This window comes from Octodon degus, unplaced genomic scaffold (genome assembly GCF_000260255.1).
Source record: "Octodon degus isolate 3935 unplaced genomic scaffold, OctDeg1.0 scaffold00032, whole genome shotgun sequence".
In the NCBI taxonomy this organism is placed as follows: domain Eukaryota; kingdom Metazoa; phylum Chordata; class Mammalia; order Rodentia; family Octodontidae; genus Octodon; species Octodon degus.
Window position 1 is genome coordinate 16,017,412 of NW_004524608.1, and position 22,077 is coordinate 16,039,488.

The 22,077-nt window shown below is 37.1% G+C and overlaps 1 protein-coding gene across 1 annotated transcript in view; it reads left to right on the forward strand.

Annotated features, from left to right (window-relative positions):
* Positions 1 to 22,077, forward strand: part of Cytip (cytohesin 1 interacting protein) — a 94,326-nt gene that overhangs the window by 65,324 nt on the left and 6,925 nt on the right. The window contains exons 3-8 of the mRNA XM_004629909.2: positions 273 to 627; positions 8,360 to 8,409; positions 9,161 to 9,215; positions 11,961 to 12,063; positions 12,289 to 12,382; positions 15,231 to 15,300. Of these exons, the coding sequence (XP_004629966.1) occupies positions 454 to 627; positions 8,360 to 8,409; positions 9,161 to 9,215; positions 11,961 to 12,063; positions 12,289 to 12,382; positions 15,231 to 15,300 (546 nt within the window). The 5' untranslated portion in view covers positions 273 to 453. The remainder of the gene's footprint in view (positions 1 to 272; positions 628 to 8,359; positions 8,410 to 9,160; positions 9,216 to 11,960; positions 12,064 to 12,288; positions 12,383 to 15,230; positions 15,301 to 22,077) is intronic.

Below are 22,077 nucleotides of genomic sequence, written 5' to 3' on the forward strand. Positions count from 1 at the left end.
ATAGTCACAGAAACCGTTGGCACATCCTGGCTTCTGCCTCACACTGCTAATGTTAAATAAGAAAATGGATGGGAAATAAATGGCAGAACTGGGGAAGTTGTGTGGTTTTATTTTTTTCCTTAAAAAAATGGCAGATGGTATTTTGAACATAAATAGCCATGAAGCATAAAAGTATATAAGTTCTGGCTGTTGGAGGGAGAAAAAAACCGATTTTTTTTAATTGTAAAAAATTAACTTGAGTTTCCCTCAGGAGTTGTTCTTTTTTTTTTTAGCAGTGAGTAAAGAGGGCGAACTGAAAGATAGCGTTTGTGTAACAAGTACCTCAAACCACAGAAGTCACGTGGGCTCTTTCTGCTCTGCTACTTCTGATCCCCGTCAGAGCGGTGTGCATTTAGCTCCCCACTCCTGCAAGGCCACTCAACCATGTGCCAGATGGAGTAATCTTGCCTCACGATGTCTTTGCAAAGGCTTCTGCAGCAGAGCAGCAATGGCAACTTGGTGGACTACTGCCCTGGTCCTGCATATAGCTCCTTACCCTCACTCTTGAGCAGTCTCACGATGGACGACAACAGGAGGATTCAAGTGCTGGCAGACACAGTGGCGACTCTGCCTCGGGGACGGAAGCAGGTATGCTTGCTATTTCGTACTCATGTTCTCTTGAGACCAGAGTGGTGTCTGTCTGACTTCAAGGTAAAAAAATGTTACTTTAGAGATTTGGACTTAGTCGCTGGGAGTGGAGGGAAGGGGGAGAGATGCTGGAAACCAGTGGATCAGTCCAGAGATTTGACACTAGCATCAAACACACGTTTTTCTTTTTAACAAGGCAAAACTCAGTTGTCTTTCTCATTTAAAGAGGTGCTCAGGTAAAATGAAAATTGCTGCACATAACATAAATACAGATGGCTTACATGAGAATCATTGATCTTTTTCTCCCCTTATTCTCATTGCTTCTTTTCTTCCCACCTGCACTCTCTGGCTTTGATGGTCATTTTAATTCTTAGTCCAGAGAAAATACTTTTCCTCGAGGGCAAATTTTGCTGACAGTAGCCAACACCTCTTGCTCCTGGATCAGGAATGTTTTGGATGGATGTGTGCCAGAGGGAGCACCAAGCCACTTGCTAGCTGTGGGGTCCTGAGTAAGTCACTTGTCTTTTTAACATTCAGTTTCCTTTTATCTAAAATGAAGACAATAATAGAAGCACCCTTGTTGGGCTCGCACACAGCTCAAATGTGGAAATACGCAGTGTCTAATGCCAGGACCGACAGGCAGCATGTGGTCAGCAAAGGCTACATTATGTTACTTTAAAAATTTATTGCACAGTATTTCTCTGGGGGGGGGGAGAGCACATTGAAAAGAAATCCATATATAACTAAATTTATTCAGATTTTACTTTTCAATTTCTATGCAAAAAGCAAACCATACTACCTCTTTAGTTCTTGATTACATACCTGTATCAATTCTAAGTGTAGATTTGACTTTAGATACAGCACATATTCAGAAAACATTTAGAATTGCTTTAAAAGATGAATTTTGCCCTGAAGTTTTGGGTGTATATCAGGTGCTCCTCTGAATCCTTCTGATTTTAAGACTAGAGATCTATAGTAATTTTTCAGTGATTTATAAGGCTGCCTCATTAATAGTTTCCACACTTAAAATAAGAACATAATTTGCCATATTTTAGGGTATTGATATTTCTGAATCCAAAGTAAATTTATGTTCAAAAGTTTGACATAATGATGAACATTTCTACCAACTTACAGCCTGTCTGAAAACAAAGTCGCATGAGAAATACCAACATCTTTATTGTTTTGAGATATAGGGCAGTCACTCTGCTTTCTATTTTTCAAAAAGCTATCAGAGTAAATATGGCTCATTTGGTAAAGCTATGATTTCATTGTTTTGGTAAAATAGCTATTACTCAAGCAATATTTTAAGTTTTGAATCAGGGTGGGAACTTTTCATGCTGTCCTCTGCAACTGAAACTTTACTCATTTTATCTACTTCTACATTTTGGCATTTCAGTGGAAAAGACAGTTTCAGAGCACCTACAACACATTAGACATCCTGCTTCTTTTAGGAGGTAGAAGATTGGAAGAGCACGTTTCCCATGGGGAGAAGGAAGAGAGAGAGAGAGAGAGAGAGAGAGAGAGAGAGAGAGAGAGAGAGAGAGTTTATAATTCAGGAGGCAGTATGAGCACATAAAAGGATATAAATACCCACTTCTAAGTAACCTGGTTTTTGAATATAACTTTGAAGTCTCTTTAGTATTCCAGAGCAGGGGAGTAATTAATGCTGAGCTTAGTACCTGGTGCTCCTGGGTATAAGAGCACAATGGTGTGTCAGGAAGACCCAGTGCATGTGTAGGAGGTGAGAGGAGACTCCAGAGCAGGTTGCTTTGAAAAAAATTTGAGCAGCTTCCCTAGAGAAAGCAGACAGTTTCTTTGGGATCTACAAGGGGTCAGTGCCAGGACCCTGCAAGGATAGTAAAAAATGCATGGATGCTCAAGACTATTACAACATAGCCTGGTGCCTGCATATAAACTGCACGCATCATCTTGGGTACTCTTAAGCCATGTCTAGACAGCATTGAATGTCTAATATGATGTGAGTGTTATCATATAGTCACCCAATTTAATTGTTTAGAATAATGGCAAGAATGTCTGTACGTATTAGTATGAGTTTCTTATTTTATCTATAAGATAAAATCTTTGTCAATTGATTATTTTCAATGTGTGGTTGTTTGAATCAACGGATACAGTTGTTGAGGGTACAGAGAGCTGACTAATTTGACCAGCACAAAGGGCCACTGGATCCATTTGAAATAGATCCCGTAGAAATATTGAACCTTATTTGAGAAATGGGCTGCATTGGTGAGTGAAGCCTACTGTTGAGGGAGGAACTTTTGCAGTAGTTGGAGAAAAAGGAAATGAAGCAATGGAAATGAAACAGAGAGATTTGAGTATCACAGGCAGTGAGGATGGAGGTTGTAAGCCTAACTGAAGTTGGTGTGAGTTACAAAGTTATTTAGTAGGAGAAGCTGATTGTTAAAGGAAGACAATAAGAAAAATTCAGGCATATGAAATATGTGTGCATACAGGTAGCAGACACATACATGCAAACATGTACACAAACATCTCATACTAGTGAATTTAAGCAGTTACCTCTTTTAGTTCTTCTTTCTCTCACATTAAATCAACTGATAGATTTCTCTACTGCCTGATGTAAAAATTTCTTTTATAAAAGCAAGGGAAAACTCTTTAAACATGATACTTCTGATTCGATGCAATCATCATCAATGAAACTTAATTCAAGTTTATCACATTTCGTTCCAAATGGACATTCACTTCCTATAACTGAATTTTGGAAAATAATCACCCTTTTGGCATAGACTGAATGGCAGGCAACAGGATCCCTGCGAGGCAATCCTACAAGCAGGTGTGCTTCTGCCTCCTGTTATTTTCAGCACTTCGAGGATTGACGTCAATGATTCATACTTCTCGTTATTGCTGGCTTTGGTTTCTGCAAAGCTCTATCTGGTTATTCTCTAGTTTCACATTACTCCTCAGAAACAGTTGGGTGTTTACACTGAAAATTGTTTAAAAATGGATTTCTGAGTGTGAATATTATTTCAATAGCTGCATTTGTAGAAAATGCTGGACATTTCAGAAGGACTCATTTTAAGTATAGTCTTAGGAGAGAGAATTTCTACAATTGAAAATTGTAGGAAAGAGATAGAAGGAAATAAGGACAGTCTTTTAAAATGTGATGAAGCCAGAAAAGTAGCACCTGTGTCTGACTACCCACTTCATGAGGGGTAGGTTGCTTTTGGAAAGTAGTTTTCATTAACTGCTGGAATGAGAAGCAGAAACCTGACTCACAGGTATGAAGTTCACCTGTGTACTGGTGGTGCCACTAATCTACTCTCCTCTCCTATTTTTTTTTTTTCTATGATGCAGTTATTACTGAATAGGCAGCTCCTGGAAGGCTGACTGCACAGATGAATTCAAATATGAAATTTGTTCTAAAGTTTGTGCCAGGGATATTTTTGGTTGGGTTTTGGTCTACAGGGTCTTTCTCTGATTTTAGCACATCCAGGCTCTGTACCTACCAAGGGTGTCCTACCTAGATCAAAGGCTTTGACCACGTCATCATGTTTTGGGTAGAAAACTGTGTCCACTTCATTCCAAAGCAACTTGAAAAATATTCTTTCAATTACAGAGTGGCATGCTTAGGGCAATATCTGACAAGTTTTCTTGAAAAAGAGGCCCACATACCTATGAGTAGTCCTTCTTGGGAAGGGACAATGTTCTATGTAAGTTCTTTAAGGAATTTTCAACATGAGGAATTGAGTCTGACTGCATCATTTTGCTGTTTCTGAATAGTCTGGGAGACGAACCATCTGAGTGTGCCTCACTTAGAGTGGGGGAGGGCTCCGACCATGGGTCAGATGGAGAGTGAAGGTGAGGCAGGGAGGGCAGAGCAGTGAATTTTGAGGCATTTGAAACAATTTTAAAAAATTAAAAAAACCACTCCCCCACTCCGCCCCGTCACACCCTGCCCACTATCACCCTGCCCCACCCTGGGAGACAGCATAGTCCCCTTTCCCACCTCCAGCTCTTTCTGTAAATGTGTACACAGAATGGGAACAAGGAAGTCACTGTGCAACTCAGCATCAGAAAAAGCTCCAGTTTTGAACTTGGAGCTTCTCCAAGGCCAGCTAACTCTCTGGCTTTGCTACAAATTTCCCTAACTTCTGCAAACTGACGGGAGAAATGCTGGGTCTTGGTTTCTCCCTAAGAGAGACTTGGGAATCCCTTGCTTAGCAGGAGAAATTACATTTTGAATATTAATGCCCATTCTTTTATGTCATCTGAGTAAAAACAGAACAGTCCTAAATTCAACCTCAGCCATCATTATATTTAGTGGCTAGAGAGGAGTTAAGGAGCTTTGTCTATTCAGCAGTCGTAACTGAATGTGTAGTTTGCAAGTCTGCCAAATTGCAAACCTAGATTTCTCATATTAGATAATGTGTAATAAAAGACAGCTGTTGCCAGCATATGCTGGGAACTGCACACCAGTTCCTCATTCATGCTTTTTGGTGCCAGCACCAGAGCTCCGAGAAAAGGCTGTGGCTGGGAGGGTTGTCAGGGGAATATTAACTCCTCTGGTCTCATTTTTAGATAGTATCGCTCACCTTAGGATAAACTTCTAAAGTGCAAGACCTTTAAGAAGACCACATACACACTTCTTGTCATTAGGCACCGTAGTCTTGTGGGTGAGCTAAGCTGAATCCTGAGGATATTTGGGTCACCTCAGTCTGACAGCCCAGATCAAAAGCAAAGAGTTTATGTGTCAAGATATGGCCCATGTCAAATAACTTGATGATGCCTAATTTATTTAAATTTCTTTTAATTATATATTAGATGTCAAAAGTAACTTTGCGGCTGACGCAGAATGGAAAGCAATTTGTAATTTGACCTTGCCTGATGTTTTTGTTACTGATAAATCAAATGAGTCATGCCAAAGAGCTGAATATCTACATTATTTCTCATGTTGTTAGGAAAATATTTTCATCTTTAGTCAGTTAGTTAGATAGAAAGGTTACAAGGTAAAAGAGAAGGACATTTTCTTACCCCTAGAGGACTCTGATCACTTTTAAGGATTTAAATACTTTAGATTTAAAACTATAGAAGTGACCTTTATTTAGAAGAAAAATTGGAAGAAATGTAGAATCTCTATCATTGTTAATTGTAGGTTTAGGAAAATGTCATTTAAATAGCCAAGACTAAAAATGTTAATAACAATTTCTTAATTCATGCCATCATTTATTCATTTAATAGTCATGAACTTAGCTTACTTTTTTTTTTCTCTTTGTCTTTTTTCTAGTTGTTATTTTTGTATATTTTTCCCTTTTCTGTTTCTTTCCTTTCATTTTTATATGTTCAAATCTGTTGAGATTTAAGCGTTTTTGTGATTACTTTGTTTTTCCTAAGAATGTATAACTTACAGAAGAACAAAGTTAAAGAATGTCTTAGCATATATTTTTTTTCTCCAAACTTGAATACCTGAACTTGGGTCTCCCATCACCATTCACTTGCTTCGGTTGTTGCTTAGCACTTTATTTCTGTCTGTCTGTCTTACACTTTTTATGTTCCCACACTGTTCTAGGACCCGTGGTAGGCCCTGAGGTAAAATATAAAACAGACATTCCGAAGAAGCCCGAAGCATACACATGAATATGTACAAAAGTAAAGTATTTGATCAAATATGCCTTTCATATAAATATGCAATGTATGTATACATATAGAACTCCATATTTATGAATATTTGAATAACAGAATAAATACTGATTATAAGAATAATATCTTAAAATATAAACCCTGGTCATTATTGTATATGACATAATTAAATAGGCTGAACTAAGGATCTTACAGTTTGAATTAAGGATGAAGGAAAAGCCAGATGTCAATGATGAAAAGAGACAAAAGAACACATGAACACAATAGAATGCCAGGATTAAGCATGCTCCAGAACATGATTTTATTGCTCTCTTTCACAAAAAGACAGTCTACTAAAGTAACTGAATAGTCCCCATCCTTGCTTACACATATAAGGTACCAAGGTATATTGACATAAACCTTAAAATAGCCCTAGTTAGTCCTGATAAAGCAAAAGTGGATGCTCTTAACAAGTCTAGAGAATGCTTTTGGGTCTGTTTCAGTATTCAAGGTGATATTAATGAATTTCGACCTGCAACTGACAAAAGCAAGAAACATGGTTACTTTATGTCACGTCTGTCACATGAGCTCACCTTTCCAATTAAATTAACTTCACTGAAATTTGGCTGAACTCTTTTTTTTTTTTTTTCTTTTTGGCATCTGGAATTGAACTTAGGACCTTGTGCTTGCAAGGCAAGTTCGTGTACCACTGAGCTAACTCCCCAGCATGGCGAAGTCTTAATAATAGGACATCCTAGAAAATTTGTGAGATTGCTGGCATTTGGTACCTGGTAATTCAAATTCTGTGTAGGCTTCTGTGTAACTCATCACATCTGCATTTTTTTCTTCTGTGCATTTTTCTACTTCTGATTTTTATTCTCTAATTTTATTTTTATTCATTTGGACTATGTATGGATCTGTTACTACATATTTTGATTACCTATACTAACCATGTTAAGCTGACAGTTAAACACTGTGATTTAGAGGATGAGGAGATAGCTCAGTGGTCTAAGAACCTGCCTGGCAAACTTGAGGACCTGGGTTCTTCCCTGGCACCCAATGCCGTGTCAGTCCCAGAACCCCAGGCAAGCCCTACCAGACTTGAAACCAGGCCTGGGGTTTACTCCTATAATCCCAGCACTGGGGAGGCTGAGGCAGGAAGATCACTAGAGTCTGAGCTGTGTAGGGTGACCCTGTATCAAATAAATAAATGATTAAAAAAATTCCCAAACCACAACAAAACAAAAACAAATCATGATTTAGCTAGTAGTACAAGCTTATGTTAAGGGCCCTTGAGCAGCATTCAAAGAAGGGCTAAATAACATTTCTTAGACAAACAAAACAAAAGCATCTACAAACAATACCCTAAATAACAAGGGTCTGTCTTGTGTTGACTTCTTTTCTATGTACAATGGTAGATGGCACACTGATTGTTTATGTTTGTATGATTTTATCTAAAATGTGCATCTGGTGAAGATGATATTAGTTATACTATTGGGATCATTCTTAGAGCCTTTATTTTCTTGCCTGAAAATCTCATTCCATCCTTATATAGCTACTGCAAAAACAAATCATAAACAAAGTTGAGGTTTTGAGTCCTTAGTTTCACCTGAATTATGCTTATGTATGTGTGCTGGTTCTGGAGAGATTATTTTATCCTGCTAAAATCAGGAACATTGAACTATTACAATAAATACAGTCATTTCATGAGAAACTCCAAAAGCTATTAGGTATTTGAGTACCTGGGTTTCATGCAATTCCATGGATGTCACTTTCTTTGGAATTCAGTGCGATGGTAAGTTATTGTGGTTCATCTTCAGAGGCTCTTTTTAATGCAGACTGGAAATGAAGTGTTCTTTGAAAACCCTGGGGTCTGGCGCATTGCATGAACTCTTCTGCCACAGTTCCCTACAACCAGTGCTTTCCTAACCTAACTTCCAGCTAAATGCCTGAAAGTTCCTGTGGCCAACTCTGCCTCTTTGCTATCACTAGAAAATGGGAATTACTGCCTTTATGTAGAAACTTTCCAGGAGCTGAGCCAAGGAAAGTGATGAAGAACCAAGTCTTTTGTGACTTACAATAGTTTGTAGATATATCTGAAGGACCTTGAAATAACTGTGTACTTTTATTATTTTTTTAGCTTGCTTTGACTAGATCAAGTTCTTTGGGTGATTTTTGCTGGTCTCAAAGGTAAAAAAATTCACTTATTCTTTTTTTTTAAACCAAGAAAGCTCCCCAGACTATTGATAATACTTACACATACACACTATAATTTATTAAGTATGATAAAAGTAAAGTAAATATTGAAAATTTGAAAGTGTATTACAGTAAAAGATACATTGCTATTAATTCTCAAAATATTCCACCTCAGTTCCAACACACGGATCCTACTGTTCTTCCTGGAATAGTAACTTCCTGGAACAGACCTGGAATCTTCTGGGTCTTTATTTGTGCAGATGTGGCTGTCTCAGTGTGCTGAATCTATTCAAAACTTTTGTCTTTCATGGACATTTTGTTTTGAGAAGAACTAGAATTAGCATGGTGCCAGATCTGGTGAACAAGGTAGATGGGGACAAACTGTAACACTTTTACGAGCCCACCTTTCCATTGGATGGCACTTGGCAGTAGCATTTACTATAATTTTAATCACATATCATAAAGACAGTTATGAAAGAGACTTCTAGAAATGCTTCAGAAGCTGGCAAGAATGACAGGATAAGTGAATGGCAAGCAAGGGGATTATTTTTAGGGAGATTTATGGCAATGTGTCTTTTATTGTAATAAACTAAAAAAAATTAAGCACTCACTGTAATTCTGATCAATCTTTATACATAAACATTAGATATTTTTAATTGTGATAGTTTTTTTTAAATGATATATGTGTGCCAAATGTGATACCTTATTTTTCATGCAGTTTAATAATTTTATTTTTCCATTACAGAAAGCTTGTAACTGTGGAAAAGCCGGACAATGGAACATTTGGATTTGAAATTCAGGTTGGCAGTTTTCACATCTTCCAGACTTCCAAGGAAAATAGTTGGAATACTGAAAGGATGATGAATTAGCATTAGTGAGTGATGGAGATTGTGAACTTCATTCAGTGTAGAGGCTTAGAGTAGTTTGCCACCGGGTTGAAGGAAAGCAAACAGTGATGCTGATAAAATATTACTACTGGGGTAGTCTCAGCTCCTTGTGCTAAGTTGCCTTTCAGTCATGAGGCACAGACTGGTTGGAAATGATTGATCTCAACCAGGTCTTAGGAGAGTTAAACAGTTTTTATAGATGTGCAATTTTACATGCTTGCATTTTGGATGTACTTTGTATATTTACGTTATGATGCCATATAATAGCTCTAAAGCTTTAGTATTTAAGAAATATTTAAAACTATGTATATGGAATATATGTGTTCATTTATAGGTGCAGTTACTTTTCATACAGGACAGTAATTATCATTCTAATGAGAAATTTTTACCTCTATTTCTAATGATGATATTTTATAATTATTATTTGAAACACTTAAAACTTGGCTCTACTTGAAGATTGCTTAATGATGTATGAAATTTTTAACAGTCTTTATGGGTGTCCATGTAGACACCTAACAGTTTCATCTCTTATTAACTGTGTTTTCATGAGTATATTTGTAAAGATAGTGAATTAGGTCAAATGAATTCTAATTTAATTAGAGTGCAAAGTAATCCTTTAAATATTTTTTTTTCTGTAACATGCATTCATTTTAGATGTGTTTTACATAATCATATTCTTATACTACACTTGAGATTAAGTTTTGTGCTGCTTGCAGAGGCCTTTGGTGTGATATCAGCCCACAGTTAGAAACTCAGTGTTTATTTTAAGATCAGGGACAGGAAGCTGCTAAGTATAACATGTTTTATGAGTAAAGAAAAAAAACCAATATGAACCAGGAGAAGGCTATAGGGAGATAGAAGATTACTTCTCCTTTTTGAGCTCTACTGCTTTTAGATTGGGTGAAATTCATGATTTGCCACAGTAATTGGTAAAAATCTTTCAGATTGTAGAACTTTACCTCCATTCCCAGTTCATGTAAGACACCATCTTGTTGCAGATGAATTCTGATTGCTTCTTTTTAAAGGAGAGTAAGTCTCAGAGATGTGTAGCAGTTGCCGCTAAAAACAAGAAATGCAACAGGCCACAGAACATTACGCCCTTCTAGACTAGCATGAGCTAATGCTTCATAGCTCGTGTGTATTCAATCAGCGAAGCAGGAAGTCAACAAATAGCGTGAATGTTTTGGGGGACTTTTTACAGACCAGATTAGAGTTCATGTATTCATATTGTGCATCGTATGTGAATTCATATTTATGTCCTAGTCAATCAGATGAGTGACATGCTAGAAGAGACCAGATCCACTCTCCTCTCTGTTTCTCCATGGGTGCTAGTTTTACACCCCTTATGAGAAGCCTACACTAAATACTTCTCTCTGTAACTATGGGGCTTCTGTTTTTCTTCTCTCTAATACCAAATTTATAACTATGTGGACAGATGCAGGTGCCTGTTATATAATCAGTTCCTTCCTCTGTGCTGTCCTTCTCTTGATGACCTCTATTTGACGTACCAGAGGGGAGAGCCTCACCACTAACTAGAACGATTAAGGCAGTGGTTTCCAGAGAGGGCCAGTTATAGATTTGGTTCATGAACCCCATAAATTGGACCATCCTTCATGTCTAGAATGATCTGGGCTGTACTGAGGCCTCTGGCAGGCTGTCAAAGAGCTCTGATAACATGGACAGTGTATTACATAATCTTTGAAAGTGCTTCTGTCTTTAAGATAGAGGAAGTCTACTGCCTTGTGAATTGAGAAGAAATCCCTTTGGTTGACAGATCCAAGTTACTTGCACGTGACTGACTTGGGGTGATAGAATGAAAAGGAATGACCACTGGACACTAATTTCTACATCAGAAAGCAGCTGATTTTAGGGATCTGATGTCTTCAAATCTCCCCCAAACCCTGATCTTGATTATAAATGGAACTCGTTCTTATTACAAACACATTAAAGAAAAAGTGTTTGTTTGGGATTACTGGGACACTGTGTGTAGTGAACAATTTGAAAAACAAAAACCTGCAACCACTAAGCTGTTTGTGCTAAAGTGAGGCAGGAGGTGAAGCATAACTCTTTCTAATTTAGTTTTGTGACGGATGAACCAGTGGAAATGTGGGGCAGACACAGTGGAGAGCTCAGAAATGAAAGTAATTGGGTCAATTACAGTTCTTTTGAATAAATGCAGAACAGATTATCACTGCTTGCAGAACTGATTTAATGTAATCCTTGTAGGTAAATCTCTCTTGCTGGTGCATACATTGTATCCTCTTCTGTGATGAGTATTTTAGTTTGCAAGAACCACGTAAAGCTTTCTTCCTTTGCTTTTGTCCAGCACTGTCTTGTCCCTTTGGAATATAAGAAATTTAATTTTTTTATTATGTAAAAATGATAACACCAGGTGATCTCTTAGACTTGAACATAAAAAATCTTGAGCCACTCTCATCCTTGTGCCAGATGTTTGTTTGTTTTCTGGATGGAGTTGGCTGTTGATCAAATAAAAACACTAGCATCTTTGATGCAATTTATAGTCAGGAAAGACTTTCAAAATTGTTCTTTGCATTCATCTATTAAACCACTTCATGATAATTGACAAAATTTTATATTTTGACAAATATATTTTGAGTGTTTTCCAAGAGTAACTCTGTATTCCCTTAAACTTTATAGACCTACCGACTCCAGAACCAGAACCTTTGCTCCTTGGAAATGTGCACTCTTATCTGCAAAATCCAGGAGGACAGTCCTGCTCACTGCGCTGGCCTGCAAGCCGGTAATCTACTTTGCTCATGCTAAGGAAGGAAAACTGAGTGATACTGAGGGTCAGGACCTGGTTACTGCTTTGGATTTTCTTGACTGTTTCTAGGGCTTGGAGCTTGTCTGTTTCATGTATGAATCAGGAGGGGTTACTTAACCAACCTACATGAGCACTCATGTTAAACCAGGACAGTGACCATTTTTAATCAATGTAACTTTCATTTTTCTTGGTGTTTCCCAGGTGATGTCCTTGCAAATATCAATGGTGTGAGCACAGAAGGCTTTTCCCACAAGCAGGTGGTTGACCTGATCAGAGCATCAGGAAACCTGCTAAGGTAATTACTGGTTCAGTCTTGTGGGACTCAGAGGTGCTATGGTCTCTCTACCTGCTGAAAAGATGAAAAGATCTTTTGTTCAGGGATAACAAAGGCAGCAGGACTCAAACTTTCAAGGGGGAGCAAACATTTTTATCATTTCCTTCTTTTTTTTTTAAGGTTGAATGAAACATACTGTCAATATATCACGTCAGTGGTATCAATAGCCCCAAGATCTTTGTGGTAGAAGCAGCATCTACAAGCACATTTTTCATGTCAAATTTTGTTCAACAGCCATACATTCTTTTTGGGCTTAGAGAGACTGGTCCAATTTTAGGGCTGATATAATTTTGCTGCTAAAACAAATGGAAGGTCACAGAGCTGAATTTTTTTCCTTTCATGCTACAAGCCATTCATTTTTGTTCTTTACTGTTCTATTTCTAGGAAACAAAGTTATTTATTAAAGTTTGCTCTGCCCTCCCTTCTCTAAAACACATATACTCTCATGCACCAATATTCCAAACTCAGTAAGACATGGGCTCCTCAACTAGACTTTTTTGGGCTTGCTCATGGGCTCATGGGCTTTTTTGAACTTTTATTTTTTTATTAATACATATTTGTGGTACACTAGACTACATTTCTTGTATGTGTATGTAACATGTCTTAATTCTTTCTTCACTCCCTTCCGTACCCTTTGATCTTCCCATCCATCTCATGGTCCCTTTCCCTTTCACAAAATTTGAAGAGTCTAAATGAGAGAGACAGACAGGGAAACCCATTCAGAGAGTCCAGAATGCCCTAACAATAAAAGTAGACAGCTTTTGGCTAAACACCAGAACATGCCTAGAATCTAACAAAAAATTAATGCATAGTGAAAAATGGAATTCACTCATTCATTAAAATGATATTTACTGAGAAAATACTGTTTTTGTTCTAGGATAGATTCAGAAAACAAAAGTAAAGACTCTTCTAAGTGTTCCAATAACTAGGAAGAGATAGCTAACAAAAGGCTAAAAAGTAAGGAAATTTAGTATCTCAGTTATGGATAACTTCTGTGATGAAAATGCACAGGGGAATGGGGAGAACATTGAGAAAGAGGGTTGATGATTTAGCTCAGGTGTTTGAAGTGTTCTCTGAGGAAGTGAAGTTGCAATGAGACTAAATGGGAGAAGGGATGATGATCAGAACTCCTGTAAGAGCATTTAAGGTGAAGAGAAAGGTCTCAGAGCTCTCAAAATGGCTTAGCACATTCCAGGAGCAGAGAGAAATCCACTGTAACTGGTAGCTGGTGGATAAGGGAGAAGAGAGTAAGAAATGGAGACAGAGTGTTGGCTTGGGAATGGATCATAGGTCCATCAGTTATGCCAAGGAGTTTAGGTGTTTTACTGAATGAGATGGATCTTACATCATTTCACTCATTGCTCACAGCTATTTTGCAGGGTTAGTTTCATTCCTATTTATAGATGATGTGCCTGAGGGTAGGCAAAGAAGGCTTAGCTAAGGTGACCCAAATAGTGAATGAGAGGTCTGGATTGTTCCTCTGCTCTTGATGTTACCATCTTTTTCACTTGTAGCTGCTCATAGTAAGCTGCCAAGAGTTGCACACTCTTCAGTGATTCTTGCAAGTGTATTTTGTGTGCTTATGTGAATTGCTTTGAAGACAACTAGTGCAAAACAGAGTTCAGTTTTCTGCTTCCTATGTGTTTAGGAGATAGCAGCAGTCTTCCTCCAAAATGAACAAAACCTAAATCCAGAAAGTAAGAGCCATACAGAGTCTGACAGTAATGCTAGTGAGCAAAGAGTCAGAAAGGCATGCTCCACATGGGTGAGGACCATATCCATCGCTGGACAGGCTGGATCAACATGAAGATTTCTGGTGACACAGATTGGCAAGGGTCTGCTCTATACTAGCTCAGGGGATCAATTTTGCGCTAATGAGAAAGCAGACCGAATTTTGGTTTGCTTCCATCTCACTGCCTCAGATAGAAAGTTATTAGAAATGGAAAATTGTTCTCTGTACTTAACCATGTCTTGAAGGAATTTGAGCCAATATTAAAAAAAAAAAACTTCACTGTGATTCACAGCTGAAATATGCTATCATATTCATATTGATGCTCTAGTGGTCAGGATAAAGGTCTTTAACTTGGGCTCACAAAATAAATGGCTCGGGATGCGGTTCTTATATTTTTAGAATGTGTTTTGTGTAGGAATAAAAGAACGCTATTCAATTGATAATTCTAGGATTAAAGTTTGTAGTCTAAAGGTCCAAGAAGAGTCATATGACAATTGTTAATTTACAGTAGTTTTGGTTCTGTTTGTTATTTTTCCAAAATTATAGGACAATTGGCAGAAGTAAAGCCTTCCAGAAACCTAGGGAGAAAATGATTTTTTCCCTCTTTTAAGAAATAGGGCATTGATTCCACTCTTAGGGGAGTTAAGTTCCTCAAGCCTGTTGCTTTTCTTGTTGCATGCTTTGTCAGCAGCACAGTGGCTAGAGTCCAACAGATAGTAGATACCTGATATTCTTCCAAATGAACAGGAAGATCCAGTCTGTCCCCACAAGAACAGAGTCTGGCACAGAGCAACCACTGTTATCATATCTATAGTCTTGTATATACTGAGTAACAGCTTACAGATTAGCTGGCATCTTTTAATTCACTCTTTCAGGGGAATTTTCCTCCATTTTTTTCTCTCTTAAAATTGTCACATTTGGCTTTGACCACATATTTGAAGTCCCATAAAGGATATAACAGTTATGTTCTATTTTGAGAATACTTAGTGCTCCAGGTGTAGTACAAATGAGGGTGGCACTTGTTTAAATGAATCACTCATGTTATTTACCCCTCACCTTTTTTTCTCCTTTAAACAGGATAGAGACTCTTAATGGAACAGTGATTCTCCGGAAAGCAGAACTTGAAGCAAAGATGCAGGATTTAAAGGTAATTCAATTTATACAATAAGATCCGTTTTTTCATCCTTGAATGTGGAGTAGTAGAATAAAGAGTTATGTGAAGAATTGCGATAGCCCTTGAAGATGAAATATGATGACTCTAAATTATCAAGAGCCACACAATTACCTTTGCAGTAATATCAAATTCTCCAAACAGGTACAAATCGCTTTCTTCCTCCTTCAGTGTGTCTATAAGGCTCAAAGAGGCAACAGGAAGGCGTTCCACTTGAAGAACTTTTCACGAATGCACCTGAAATCTCTCCTGATTTACATCTTATCTGTGGAAAAAAAAAAGAGAGGAAGAGCTGGTGTTTTATTATCTTCCAAATTGTCACACGATAAAGCAGGCACAACTGAGACCTATATGTTTTCACTGTCCTTTGGGTCTTATTTTTTTTTTGCCTCATTGTCAAACTTTCTCTATTCCTGAGACTGAATTTTTTCAAACTTTCTCTAATCCCTGAATCCATTTTCTTTGGCAAGCACATTATCAACTCTGAAGTAGAAATTTCTAAGAGATAGTCCATGCTGCAGAATATCAGTGAAAACTCCTGGAGTAGCTCGTGGCAGATCTTAAAAGTCTCAACTTTCTGAGCTGGTGAGAGTCCCCAGAGCCATGCGGTCCAGACCCTCACTGGTGTATCTGTGTCATAGCCCTGTAGATCTCTTCCCTGGTGCCAGGTGACCTCAACATCCTAGTGCTCGCGTAGGTGGCAATGAGGTGGCCACGCTCAGTAGAGATTGCTTGGCTTACTGCAAGCAGGTTGCGTTCTTGGATTTTGTTTAGAAATAGCTGCCATTTATTAGCTTTCCTTGTGAAGGATGCACTGATTAGTTATTGAGCCCAGAAGGTCAGTCCACTGTGCTTTTTTTTTTTTTTTGTTCTATCTTTCTCTTCTCCCATGTTCAATTCATTAACAAATCCAATTTTCTTCTTCATTAACATAAGGTTTAGAATTCTCCTCATTTTGCTTATCCGCCTGGTGCTTTGAATCAGTTTTGGAAAATTCCTTTAAAAACTTCTTTGGGAAAGAACTTCTGTGTAGATGTTGATAGAAATTGAATTGCTTTTGTGCATTAAACAAGTTCAGTTCAAATTTTTAGGACCTTGCATTTCTTGTTTTGAATAGAGATCTTTGTTGTTTTATTCAGGTCTTTTACATACTTTAAAGCATTTTATAATTCATGTTTTCTTTCACATGCTATTAAATTTGTCTATATCTACTCCAATTTTTCTTACTGTAATAAGATACTTTTAAATTTTGTTACTGTTGCTATTGGATTTTGTATATATTTTTTAATCCTGTAGTCAGGCTCTGCTTTTATTCAAATAATGGTTTTGTACATTTGTTTAGGTTTTCTATTCAGAAAATATATCATCTACAGATAATACAAATTTTGTCCTGTAGTTCAACTATTTTAATTTATTTTTCTTCACTTATAGCATTGGCTAGGATTGTTGGTACATTATAAATAGTGGTAGTCTCACTTTTTTACTTTAAAGGGACTTCTTCTATGTTTTGTTATTATATTTATAAGGAATTGAAAAATACACATATTATGTTTAGGTTTTAAAAACTGGCAGAGTTATTTTTTGGAAAAAAGATAGCTTTGATGAACATCTTCTAAAAAGTATTTAACTTTCATCCTCTCACTAAAAGAGACTGGAATGTAGAAAGGGAACTAGTGACTTTGCATAGAAAAGCTTGCATTTCATGGACTAAAGCAAATACTTGCACAAAATGTTATTCCATAGCTCAGAGCTATTTCTACACTTTGAACATTGCCCAAGGTTTTAATATACACAGCTATTTCTTCTCTAATAATTGTAGAGATTTTCCAGTACCTTTACTCTCTTCTAGAACATTGAAGACTTTCATATACTTTAAATTTCCATTTAAAAGCCCATCTACCCTATTATTGCTGACTTTAGAGAATTTCATCAATTTTTAAAAATTATAAAATACAAATTCTATGTTTAGATTTCCAGTTAGAATGAAAAAGCTAACAATGAGCACATCTCCTCACTGCTCTAGTGATGGGTGTGTTTTCTGTCTTCTAGTACTTATACCTGTGTTTACTCTCATTCTTAGCATTTCTTAGTATTTTGAATATATTACTCCTCCTTTATGAGAGGGCTTCTATTATACTTTTAAAGGTAATCTATGTTTTCTTTTCTTCTAAATGTTATAAAGTTTTCCTTTTTCACATTTAATTACTTAATTCATCCAGACTTTTTTGTATATACTTTTTTTGAGGGGTACAGGGTCTCACTATGCTACTTGGATTCTTAGTGATCCTCTTGTCTCAGCCTCCCCAGTGCTGAGATTACAGGTGTATGCCACTATGCCCACTTTCGGTGGCTGGCATGGCAGCATGGCATGCTGTATCAGGGATTGAACCTGAGTCCTTACACTTGCCAAGCAGGTACTTAAGCCACCAAGCTATCTCCCTGGCCTATGTATATACTTGTATACATGAGTGATGGGAAATTTTTAATTTTATTTATTTTTCATATGTACACCAAGTTCTCCCAGTACTATTTATCATGTAGTGCCTTTTCCCTGTGGATGACCTGTAGTGAAACCTATATTTTAAAGTGAACTTCATATATACATTAATTTGCCTACAGGCTCCCTTTACAATCCATTGATCATGTTTTTAAATCACAAACTCAGATTATAATAAATCTTGATATTTATTTGGCCATATTACTTCTTAATTCTTTTGATTTTTTTTTTAATGATTTGGTACAGGGTCTCCCTAAGCTCAGACTAGCAGTGATCCTCCTGCTTTCAGCCTCCCACGCACTGGGATTACAGGCATGTGCCACAACACCCACTCTCATTCGCTGCCTCAGCACCCCCGGGGTTGGCACAACGTGCTGGGGATTGGACCTGCCTAAGAAGGTTTTTTATCTACTGAGCTATCTGGCCAGCCCTTGATTTTTTTTTTTTTTTGATAATCTATATGAATTTTAGAATCGAACTATCAAATTTCAGAAATAAATCCTAGAAATTTTACATATATATGTGTATATATGGAGAGTAGATGTTAGATGGTAATACATTTTCTTACTTCATTTATTTAAAGTCTTTCAATAAATTCTGATCAATTTATTCATACAAGTCTTCTTGTACATTTTTGTTAGCTTTGGTCTTTTCTATCTTATGAACTTTATGATTATGATTTTTATGGTTAATGATCAATTTATAGATATATAAAATGCATTTTTTGTGTCATTGGTCAAGTCAAGTCTTCTGTTAAACTACATAACTTCTAATAAATTATATGTAGATTATTTTCAATTTTCTATAAAAATAACACTCAAAAACTTCTCTTGCTATATTACACTAGCTATACAATGCCATATAAGAATAATAGAACTGATAATAAGAATTTTTATTTTGTTCTTTAATTTTGAAAGAAGTTTTCCAGTTTCTCCCCGTGAGAATGAGTTATCACTATGAACATACTTTTCACTTCTGTATCACATTTTCTGGTACCTTTCATAATGCTTGTTTGTTAAATTACACTGAATACTTTTTATGCATCTCTTAAGATGGCATTCTAATTTATTCACTTAAATCTGTCAGTATGATGAATGACATTAAAAAATTTACTAATATTTAACCATACTTTCTATTACAAAGCATATTTCTATGATAAATCCAACTCATTTGTAATCTTTTTATATACTCACAGTTTTGATTTGCTATTTTAATGATTTTTGAAAATAGTTTCATTTTTCAGTTAGATTAGTATATAAGTTCTTTTTCTCAGGCTTCTTTTTAAGTTTTTCTACCAACATTTCTGTTTTTTATTTTTTTTAAATGGGTTTGGTTGTTTCAGGGTCTCACTGAGCAGCTCGGATCGTGGTGATCCTCCTGCTTTTAGCCTCCCCAGCACTGGTAGGACAGGCGTATGCCACTAGGCCTGGGCTCTGTCTCTGGCTCAGCACACCTGGGGGCAGGGCTGGCAGGCATGTGGTAATAGGGATCCAACCACGGCCACTGTGCTTGCCTAAGCTTGCCCAAGCAGGCACTCTAGCCCTCTGAGCTACTTTGCAGGCCCCTGTTTTTTGTTTTCAATGAACTGTGGATACCTCCCTCTTCTTACTGTCTGGTACAATTCTTGGAATACCATTTGAATCATGCAAGGTTGAGGTTCTTACTAGTACTAATACTTTTAAACCACAATTTTAACCCTTTTATTGATTTATAAGACTGATCGGGGGCTTGAGGGTTAGCTCAGTTGCTTAAGTGCCTGCTTGGGCAAACCCAGTCAGGCGCAGGGGACCGCTGTTGGATCCCCAACTCCACATCCCATTCCAGACCAGCCCTTACGGCAGCCTGAGCCAGCCTCCACCCATCCAAAAAATCCTTCTCAACTTAAAAAAAAAAAAAAAAAGACTCATCAGGAGATTTTTTGTTTCTTTTTTGAATAGCTGTAAATTATGTTTTATCTTAATTTTCAAACAAAATGCACTATATTGATGATAAAATCATATTCTTATCTTTTTAATTTTTGTCTTACCTGTGATTATGTTCTAATTTTTACTTTGGTGCTTCTTAAACCATGTCTATCTTTTCCTTTGGTAACTTTCTCTAGAGAATTGTCAATTTGAAAATCATTTAAAAACTATTATTTGCGTATGTGACAATGTTTTATGACTTTTTCTGGAAACTTTTATAGAATTTCTTTTTTCTTTGTTGATCAACAGTTTCACTGCAGTGCAACTAGGTCCAGATTAATTTATCATTTTACATCTCTTAGAAGATGCAGAGCTCTTTTTGCCTACAACATGTGACTTTCTTCTGTTTTAGAACACCGGGCCAATTTCTTTGAATAAACCATCTTCAGCACACTCTATGTTATCTTCCGGATTTCCTTTTAGACATATTATTGATTTACATTGCTTAGGAATATCTTAAGTAACATTCTTGTAATTAGTGCTTTGTATAGAATATGTTCTTTTTTGTTCAGTTTTACAAATTAATTTGTATTTTATTGTCAAGTACTACTTTTTCATGTCTCTATGTTCTTATTTTACTTTTTGCTTCAAACTTACGAATAGTAATTTTACTGTCTCTGAGAAGATTATAATCACTAGTATTTTCGTATTGTCTACGGATACTTTCCTGTTTTTACTTTGCATTGCTATCCATCAACCTCTAAGGCTGTTTAAAGCACAGCTGGCCTTGTCCCTTGAGTGGCTTTCTCTTCTCCAGCTCATTGGCAGAGCCAGCCAGGTCCTCTACACAGCATTTCAAGCCTTGATACCCAGAGACAGACTGACAGGTCATAGGTTTTCCCTGGGGAGTCAGTGTATGCTTTGCCTCAGGTAACAAGGGTCCACTTCCACCCTTCTGTCTCTGTGAGTCCCAGCAGATGTGGCTTTCCCTATTCCTAGTGAGGCAGCTTCAGCCAAGATTGACTCACTCCATCCCCTACTTCAAACAAGTGCATTTAAACCTAGATTGTCATGGTGTTCAAATTCCTAGGTACCCCTTTCTGTCTTTTTCAGCCTAACAGACCTTGCTGCTTACTTCTTGTATTTCTGTCTCACTTTTAATTTTGAAATTATGGTGAGTCCCAGTTTATTTCTTCAGTTGCATCATCGGGCTCTGACCTATAATCATTGTCAGACCAGCTTTCCCTCTGTGCTGTGACATTTACTTTTTACTTGCTATGTGAACATTCTATTCCTTGAAGACTTTCTGTGGGACCAAAAGATCTTCTTTAGAAATAGTAGCCCCTTCTGAGTCATAGTTGCAGGGGTTCCCTTTTTCCCAACCTATGACTCAAAAGTTTAAAATGAAAACCACGCCTTAAATAAGCTAACTGAGAAAGCAAGTTTTTAATTTAGTTCTGCTATTTACTGGGTTTGTAACCCTTGGGAAATATTTGCTACATTGAAGCTCTATTTTCCATTCCATAACTTTTTAAGGAAAATTATAAAAATGCAATAACATATTATCTGTGAAAGAGCAGTGAAAATGCTAATGTGCTATGGGAACATTTGGTTGTATGTATCAGGTAGATTGAAGACACCAGACATGTATATGAAGCCAATCCAAGGTGTGATAGTTGAAGGCCGTTTCAGCAAGTCATTTTTTATGTATTCGTTCAAACAATATTCAACCATTATTTCAACTGCTGTGCAGCAGGCACTGGGTGAGGCCCAGGGAGGTGGTGTGGCCCAGCGTGGTTTGATCTCACATATGCTTTAATCTGTGTGTGTTTATGACATTTTAGATTTGTCTGTATATACAGATATGCTGTCAATAACACAGGAAGAACTAGACTGACAAAAATAAGGAGACTAACTTAATGACAAACTAAAATCACCAAACATTTTGATATATCTACTCTTTGGTGTTTTCTTGGTGTAAGTGATGGCACAATTAGCTGGCTTATCCAGATCAACAAATCAATTATTTATAGTCTTTATACTCACAAAATTATTTGGCAAGTTTTGACTTTGTGCTTTTGAACACTAAGTGCAGAAGTATTACATGCTTTTCTATGTTTAGTTTCTGCTGAACTGTATGCTCTGGTAGGAGATAAATCTCTCTAAGATAGGGATAGGTACAGATGCTAGTTCTGTACTCTGTGGACTTCTGATTTTGTCTTTTACATAGCCACAGAGGGGGCCCGCTCATTAGCTCAGTTGTTTAAGTGCCTGCTTAAACGAGGCAGTCAGTCTCTGGGAGCAGTGGTTCCATTCCCAGATACTCAAGGCAACCCAGACCAGTGCTGGAGG